Source organism: Haliotis rubra, unplaced genomic scaffold (assembly GCF_003918875.1).
Source record: "Haliotis rubra isolate DU_JTF1 unplaced genomic scaffold, ASM391887v1 Scf39, whole genome shotgun sequence".
Taxonomy (NCBI): Eukaryota; Metazoa; Mollusca; class Gastropoda; order Lepetellida; family Haliotidae; genus Haliotis; species Haliotis rubra.
The window spans coordinates 3,191,585-3,201,652 of NW_025767068.1; the positions used below are offsets into that span (position 1 = coordinate 3,191,585).

Genomic DNA, 10,068 nt, shown 5'->3' on the forward strand with positions numbered 1-10,068 from the left:
CTCCGGCTTTGTGACGTCACGACTAGACATTAAAGAATTTATTTGTTGAAATCTGATGAAACTAATTCACCATGTACTTAGCCGACTCAGAATATGCATTTATATAAATCAATAAATACAGATTAAAACGGCCTCCGCCAATCTTGCCCTCTTTGTTAACCTGATGTTCAAAGGTTTTCAAATGTCTCCGACATAATCATTCTTAGCGAAATGTCTCCAGGCAGTTATTCGCTTAAGATTAACATGATATGATTTAATGAGTCCACGGTTTGGGTGGGAAATTGAGGATGCGGTGAAAATGTTACTTCACCAGGGGCAGATGCAGCTATTTGCAAAAGGGTGTGCACGTGTGTGTGTGCGTGCGTGTGTGGACAGCTCATTTTCACGAGAGTTTCAATGCACCCCACCTCTGGATCCGCCTATGCTTCACTGTAGAGGTAGGACGTCGAGTTTTACCCGTCGGAAATTATTTTTTACATCAGCAGCTGTCAACTGAATTCGAGCACCTAATCACACGGCCTGGTGCTATATCACTAAACTTCAATTCCATGTCCCACAGAAAAGCATATGCGCAGAGACTCACATTACGGGACGATTTGAGCTTGCTATTGTCAGTGGTCTGGTGACACTCGTAAATCCCAGTTTGTCCCCCTCCCGGTGTGAAGGTGAAGAGTGTCCCTAACAGCTGCCTCACCACCATGTTGTGGAACGATTCACGGTGCCACAAATCTGATTCTGATGGAGACAGTGCGGCTCTCGAAAGTCAGGTGCGCGGTATTACATAACGGTCTCGTGAAGGTTGTCGGTAACCTAACGATGTTGGGACGCAACTGAGAAAGGTGAGGTTGGATAATTGTCCTAACTGCCTCCATGCAGATGACAGTCGCGGTATCAGACGTATTGGACGTGCTCAAATGGCTGACAACCAGGATGTTTGTCTTCCTCGGAGAACGTTTGACCTCTGTGATGACGAAAACATGAGCATTCCTCACATGAGTCAAGAAAGGTTTTCTTTTTGAACTGTGATAAAAATCTACGTTTTAGCGAGTCTGTGACCAAAACATCATACATATTTTAGGCTTTCTATCGACAACTCCCATGAACATACGCTTGTAACAAAGTCATGCGCAAAACTACCGAGTTCAGCATTTTGTGCACATTGCAGTCCTGCCTATGAATTCAGCGGGCTACCAATTAGTCCTGTCCCACCTCGCGACACATCAAGCTGACCCTGGCTCCACTGACGCTCGGCAATAACTGACTTCAAACATCAATCTATATTATACAGCTTTACCTTCGTTCCCGCGTCAGTCAACGTTATGCAGGAAAAATATAACACTAAAGTATTTATACATTTTATACAGTCATCAGTTAAACAAACAGAGCTGTTACTGAGAGAGCCCTGTATGTGATGTATATATCATGCAGACAGCGTTACACATGGATATACAGCCTGGATCGTGCTATACATTAAGGATATACTGGAATATATATACTTGGTATCTGAAGCTAGGGATGTAGAGTATATATCATACGGGCTACAAGATGCTGTGGACCAAGATATTATACCAAAAGGATGATGCTATACGAAGGTAGCACTTAATGGTAGCTCTACAGGGATGATATACTAGCTGTACGGAGCGGTATTCATATAAGCTTATGCTTGTTTACCAATCCGGTTCCTTTCTTTGAAAATAGATATGTTTAAAGCATATACTAGCTAGATGACACTGATGACTAAACTGTACATGATGAGCTCCACAGGGAGACACGTGATGACACTGTACATGAATGATATACTAGCTAGATGACACTGTACATGACAAGTGTATACTAAACTAGATGACAGGGAGAAGCTACATGACATACATGACACTGTACATGAATGATATAACTACTGTACATGAATGATATACTAGCTACATGACACTGTACATGAATGATATACTAGCTGACACTGACGCTGTACATGCTGATATATAGCCAGATGACACTGTACATACGCTGATGACACTGTACATGAATGATATACTAGCTACATGACGCTGTACATGAAATGACTAGCTGTACGCTGTACATGAATGATATAGCTATACATGACGCTGTACATGAATGATATAACTATGACACTGTACATGAATGATATACTAGCTAGATGACACTGTACATGAATGATATACTAGCTAGATGACGCTGTACATGAATGATATACTAGCTACATGACGCTGTACATGAATGATATACATGAATGATATACTAGCTACATGACACTGTACATGAATGATATACTAGCTACATGACGCTGATGACATGAATGATATACTAGCTAGATGACGCTGTACATGAATGATATACTAGCTACATGACACTGTACATGAATGATATACTAGCTAGATGAGCTGTACATGAATGATATACTAGCTACATGACACTGTACATGAATGATATACTAGCTAGATGACACTGTACATGAATGATATACTAGCTAGATGACGCTGTACATGAATGATATACTAGCTACATGACACTGTACATGAATGATATACTAGCTACATGACGCTGTACATGAATGATATACTAGCTACATGACACTGTACATGAATGATATACTAGCTAGATGACGCTGTACATGAATGATATACTAGCTAGATGACACTGTACATGAATGATATACTAGCTACATGACGCTGTACATGAATGATATACTAGCTACATGACACTGTACATGAATGATATACTAGCTACATGACACTGTACATGAATGACTAGCTATATGACACTGTACATGAATGATATACTAGCTGAAGACTGACGCTGTACATGAATGATATACTAGCTAGATGACGCTGTACATGAATGATATATACTAGCTACATGACGATATACTGTACATGAATGATATACTAGCTAGATGACACTGACATGAATGATATACTAGCTACATGAATGATATACTAGCTAGATGACGCTGTACATGAATGATATACTAGCTAGCCATGACTACTGTACATGAATGATATACTGTACATGAATGATATACTAGCTACATGACGCTGTACATGAATGATATACTAGCTAGATGACGCTGTACATGAATGATATACTAGCTAGATGACACTGTACATGAATGATATACTAGCTAGATGACGCTGTACATGAATGATATAACTGTACATGAATGATATACTAGCTAGATGACGCTGTACATGAATGATATACTAGCTAGATGACACTGTACATGAATGATATACTAGCTACATGACGCTGTACATGAATGATATACTAGCTAGATGACACTGTACATGAATGATATACTAGCTAGATGACGCTGTACATGAATGATATACTAGCTAGATGACGCTGACGTACATGAATGATATACTAGCTAGATGACGCTGTACATGAATGATATACTAGCTAGATGACACTGTACATGAATGATATACTAGCTAGATGACACTGTACATGAATGATATACTAGCTAGATGACGCTGTACATGAATGATATACTAGCTAGATGACACTGTACATGAATGATATACTAGCTAGATGACACTGTACATGAATGATATACTAGCTAGATGACGCTGTACATGAATGATATATATACTAGCTAGATGACACTGTACATGAATGATATACTAGCTAGATATATCTGTACATGAATGATATACTAGCTACATGACGCTGTACATGAATGATATACTAGCTAGATGACACTGTACATGAATGATATACTAGCTAGATGACGCTGTACATGAATGATATACTAGCTAGATGACACTGTACATGAATGATATACTAGCTAGATGACCCTTTTGCACTAACACTGTAAAGAATGATATACTGCGTACCCTTTGACTAACGAAAGGATACACTGGCTACCAGTACACACTATACATGACACCGAGAGAGTATTAATACTGTGACGGATGGAGGCGGCGACATCAAAGGTAAAACACAACTCTCCTCCTTCACAATGATTATTTCCTAACTGGTCTTAAGACTACATTCATCATACGGCGTGGCTTTCGTATAGAAAAAACCCAACAGAATACTTTTAAAGATCATTCGTCTCAATTTCATGACCGTGGGCTTTCTGCTGATGCACACAATTGTGCCATTGTTATCTCCATGCAACGCTGACGTCGACATCAACGTTGTCCACAGGCGTCACTATATATGGCGACAGGGCAATATACCATGCGACCTATCAGTAGGACTGACATTAAACTCACTGACGAGCATGCTTACCTGGGGAATACTTCAGTGATATGCTTGATGGGGATGTGCTTGTGGTGTATGTATTTAGCCAGTTTGCAAGGGACCAGAAATCGTGGCTGTATAATGTATATCTTGCCTCAGATGATACTGAGAGACTTTAAGGTAGCGGTGTTCTTAGGCCACATTGATGGACGTGTATCTGTTCACATCGTCATCGATTATTGAACATGTTAGTCTATTCACTAGGTTGCTGTTCTAAATCTTTGAAAGTGCCCAATCACAGCAGACTCTGTGACAGTCGCTTATCAACTGAGCGGGGTTTCTGCAGGTCACGTGATACACTAACGTCTTGATGGTAACATGCTCGTATACTAATACAATGTGTACATTTATACAAATTAACATTACTGTTTGTAAAGGTAAAATAATATTCACGGGCTTGCTCTTCCATCGTATACGCTTCCCATGTTTCAGTGGACATGTTCGCTCCGTTCCTGGAGGGCAAACCACGTGGTGTCTCGGACTCCCAGCATTCCTACCACGTCCGGAACTTGTACATCGTGGCCGGAACTCTGTCCGGCGCCATCTTGATCGTCGTAGTCGTGCTGACGGGCTGCTACTGCCGGATGCACGAGAGTTACAAGAAATTCAATTTCAAACGCTTGAAGTACAGACGACACAAAGAGTAAGATAGCATCAATCAAGCATTACGGATACACATAACCTTCTTAAATAGCAGCCGCGGCAAGAATCGTGGCCCCCCAGCTACCAGTGCTTGGCGTAAAAGGCGACCAATGGGCCGGGCGGCCAGACCTGATGGCGTGGTTCATGCATGTCGACCAATATCGTGTACATGTTGTCAGTCACAGGTCCAGGAGCGATCACCGCCTTCATTTAGCTGGGATATTGTCGAGTGCGGGGTTAAAACACAACAATTAAATTCGCTGCTCCGACAATTATAGGGTTGACTGTTGAAGGGGAAACAAACATTGCGATAGTCTATTGCAACATACTATTGCGATCAGGGTTGTAACGATGCATCGAACTATCAACTATTGTTGAGTCTCCGATAGTAATTAATCGATGGTAGAAACGAAAAAATCGATGCATCGATAGTATGTGTGTAGTGATAGTTAAGTAATTGATATATATTTTTAAATGTTAATGTTATTTTGTGCTTTTTATTGCTTGGGTGCAGATTTGCAGGTTCATTGAGTTTATGTTTTAACTGTATACTTGATCTGGGTTTTAAGTTTCTTGACAGTTATAGAAAGAGACTGAAACTACTTCAACTTGTTTTTACTTGTAGAAACTATACATTAATTTGGGAAATGAATTCAAATGAGACAATTCAAGGAGTCACCCTAACTGCGACAGCGATAGTCTCTCGGAGACTCAAGAATTCCAATCCATCGATAGTTCCATGCATCGTTGCAGCCCAAGTCAATTATCTTTCTACTGTTTTGTTGCGGAAGTTGAACGTGAACGTGAAAATTTCAATTTAACTAGTGTATCGAAGACAATTAAAAATAAACTATCAGCCCCCAATATTCTTTACAATGAATACTGTCAGCATTAATGATGAGATGACTCCCACAAACGTAGAATAAATATCTTACACGGGGTCATCTTGCAGGAAGCACACTGACAGCTACGTACACGGGGTGATCTTGCAAGAAGCACACTGACAGCTACGTACATGGGGTGATCTTGCAAGAAGCACACTGACAGCTACGTACATGGGGTGATCTTGCAGGAAGCACACTGACAGCTACGTACATGGGGTGATCTTGCAGGAAGCACACTGACAGCTACGTACACGGGGTGATCTTGCAGGAAGCACACTGACAGCTATGTACACGGGGTGATCTTGCAGGAAGCACACTGACAGCTACGTACATGGGGTGATCTTGCAGGAAGCACACTGACAGCTACGTACACAGGGTGATCTTGCAGGAAGCACACTGACAGATACGTACATGGGGTGATCTTGCAGGAAGCACACTGACAGCTACGTACACAGGGTGATCTTGCAGGAAGCACACTGACAGCTATGTACACGGGGTGATCTTGCAGGAAGCACACTGACAGCTACGTACATGGGGTGATCTTGCAGGAAGCACACTGACAGCTACGTACACAGGGTGATCTTGCAGGAAGCACACACACTGACAGCTACGTACACAGGGTGATCTTGCAGGAAGCAGCTACGTACACAGGGTGATCTGACAGCAGCTACGTACACAGGGTGGGGTGATCTTGCAGGAAGCACACTGACAGCTACGTACATGGGGTGATCTTGCAGGAAGCACACAAACAGCTACGTACATGGGGTGATCTTGCAGGAAGCACACTGACAGCTACGTACATGGGGTGATCTTGCAGGAAGCACACTGACAGCTACGTACACGGGGTGATCTTGCAGGAAGCACACTGACAGCTACGTACACGGGGTGATCTTGCAGGAAGCACACTGACAGCTACGTACACGGGGTGATCTTGCAGGAAGCACACTGACAGCTACGTACATGGGGTGATCTTGCAGGAAGCACACTGACAGCTACGTACATGGGGTGATCTTGCAGGAAGCACACAAACAGCTACGTACATGGGGTGATCTTGCAGGAAGCACACACTGACAGCTACGTACATGGGGTGATCTTGCAGGACAGCTACGTACATGGGGTGATCTTGCAGGAAGCACACTGACAGCTACGTACATGGGGTGATCTTGCAGGAAGCACACTGACAGCAATACACGGGGTGATCTTGCAGGAAGCACACTGACAGCTACGTACACGGGTGATCTTGCAGGAAGCTCACTGACAGCTATGTACACAGGGTGATCTTGCAGGAAGCACACTGACAGCTATGTACACGGGGTGATCTTGCAGGAAGCACACTGACAGCTATGTACACGGGGTAGATCTTGCATGAAGCACACACTGACAGCTACGTACACGGGGTGATCTTGCAGGAAACACACAAACAGCTACGTTCATGGGGTGATCTTGCAGGAAGCACACTGACAGCTATGTACACGGGGTGATCTTGCAGGAAGCACACTGACAGCTATGTACACGGGGTAGATCTTGCATGAAGCACACTGACAGCTATGTACACGGGGTGATCTTGCAGGAAGCACACTGACAGATACGTACACGGGGTGATCTTGCAGGAAGCACACAAACAGCTACGTTCATGGGGTGATCTTGCAGGAAGCACACTGACAGCTACGTACACGGGGTGATCTTGCAGGAACTACTTCGACAACCACGTATAAACTAAGTGAACTTGTCAACATGATCAGTGAACTTGTCATCTGTGGTGATGAACACAATACAGCCTCAAAAACCCACACGGTTTACTCTTTCATTGCTGCTTCACCGTGTCTTAAGCATTGATTATTTTTTAAATAAAGCCGTGATATGATGAGAGTATTACCCTGGCTTAAATGTCATATTTTCAGCTTTGCTAATGGCTCTTATAACTCATTGCTTTCCTTATATATAATGTTACGGCAACAGGTACGGCCAGTAGAGAGTGTAGCTCCGATCGGTGTGTGATATAGACGTGAGAGTGTAGCTTAGATCGTTGTGTGATATAAACGCGAGAGGGTAGATCAGATCGGTGTATGATATAGTGAGAGTGTAGCTCAGATCGGTGTGTGATATAGTGAGAGCTTAGCTCAGATTGGTGTGTGATATCGTGAGAGTGTAGCTCACATCGGTGTGTGATGTAGACGTGAGTATTACATTGAAAAAATGCAGCAGATATTTGTGTTTTGAAACCTGGTGCAGCTTCTACAAAAAATGTCTATACTAGTATATATACACCACTATATTTCATATACATGTATGTATGTTATTTTAATCCTCTTCCTCGACATCAACATGAAGATATAAAGCTGAAATGTGTGTCACTAGCCTACCTACACCAGTTACTGACACGTCGTTCTGGCAATAAATTCATCCTGACGTTGACGTCAAGTTGCCAGTTCTCACACAGTTCCCTAAGTTAAATGACCAATGTACATTGACCAATCAAAAGTTTGTAACCTTGTTTCTTCGGCAGCATGGAACCTGGCGAGTCCACCGTGGATGTCAGCAGCGTCGCATGTCCCCGCCTCTCCATCGACGCCATCTGGGAGGCCACCAGCCTCAGCTACGACAACAGCCAGCTCCAGTCACCGCTTCACAAGGACTCACTCAAACACATGAAGATCTGAGGAGTTCTCATCATGGGTGTTCTGACCAAATTTTCCTGTGACAAAAGGGACTATTTTTTCTGGGATTTAGGGGAAAATTGTTAAAACGATGTTGATTGACATGAAATATTAACTTAAATGAGATGTTATTTTTCGTTCACAGATTTGAGTTTATGTTATCATCAGATTTTATTCATATAATAATTCTCAACACTGAAAGGTTTGGTGTGTATAATGTAGGGTGTTGTACACATGTTTGTCTGATGAATGTCAAGCATAATTCCATCTAGCTTGTCGCAATAACAACAGATGTTCTTCCTGTATTGTCCAAGGCGATGTCCTAGGTGAGATTGTCCGGTTTGCAGATTGTACTAAACAATAACTCGTGCACACGCTGTCACGTGTGAATAATTCAATAATTTGAATAATTAAAACATTCATTTCACAAAATCCTACAAAGACATTCTTTTGGCTGGTTGGTAGTAAGGAATCACGAGATTCTATATCTAATTTGACTTTATGTAGTCCCAGCTGGACTTGTTTTCTCCAGGACCAGGAGACAAAGCCTGTTATCTTACAGTCATGTTGGATCCGGTTGGCTCCAGTAGGGACCTGATTGCGTCTACCAACCATCAGACACACTTGTTGTGCTAAAAGTGCCAGAGTTTGTTAGTTGATCTGTTGGGAGAAGAGGTGGTCACCCTACAACCCGTTGTACATATTTATTCCTGTTTGTATTCTCAAGTGTATTCTTCACTCAAGATACAGAAGATCCTAGTTTTGCCCACGGTGAGACTGGCCTCCAAGGGGATGGGTCAGGGGGAAGGGTCAGGAGGATGGGGGAGCTGGGACGAGTGCTGCTGCTGCTGCGGCTGCTGCATGTACCTCTCCTCCGCAGCCCCTGTTGTCGGCTGTTATTAACACACGTGCAATATCGTTATACCTTGCCATTGTATGCTTATATTTTTCATTCCTATTTATTCCATGTTTGTGTAAATATTCCATATATTGATTTTGCTCATATATCACGCGAAATATTAGGGCTCAGTGTTTACAGCATTATAAGTGTGGAGGAGCTTGATGCATTTCTATTCTGAGGGTAGTGAACCACAACACGATAACAATGAGATTCAAAGTTTTATTATGTAATTGTCTTCCGTACAAGCTGTGACATTAACATCGCCCACGTGTGTTGTTAGCTCAGTCTCACTCACCACCACGGTAAATCTATAAACGCACAAACACGTTTTTGCCCTCCTTTATAATGATAAAGCACACGCGTGACTTTGGATAAGGGCGACAACTCTTAAGAGCCAAACGTAAAGAGACCTCATTCTTTATACAAGCGACCTACACTTTATACAATGAGACTTACCTCCCTTGAATATACAGACGATTCCGACAATAGCAGCATTTGCCAGCTAAATTTTAGGCTTCATTAATGATGTTGTGTGACTAGTTGATAGCGTTATTGTGTGTCATGTCAATTTCAACGCATGATAAGGGCGCCATTGCAAGTAAACACGATTTAGCGATGAACGAACACGCCTGAAAGTGATGTGTGTGCAGAAAATGTTTTTAGTTTACAACCAGTTGATATATTACAACATATCGCGTAATGCAGTGTTAGCATCTGT

The 10,068-nt window shown here is 42.4% G+C and overlaps 1 protein-coding gene across 1 annotated transcript in view; it reads left to right on the forward strand.

Annotated features, from left to right (window-relative positions):
- LOC124286685 (fibropellin-1-like) overlaps window positions 1-8,881 on the forward strand; it is a 76,403-nt gene extending 67,522 nt beyond the window's left edge. The window contains exons 10-11 of the mRNA XM_046723093.1: window positions 4,699-4,909; window positions 8,299-8,881. Of these exons, the coding sequence (XP_046579049.1) occupies window positions 4,699-4,909; window positions 8,299-8,452 (365 nt within the window). The 3' untranslated portion in view covers window positions 8,453-8,881. The remainder of the gene's footprint in view (window positions 1-4,698; window positions 4,910-8,298) is intronic.
- Window positions 8,882-10,068: the final 1,187 nt, after the last annotated feature.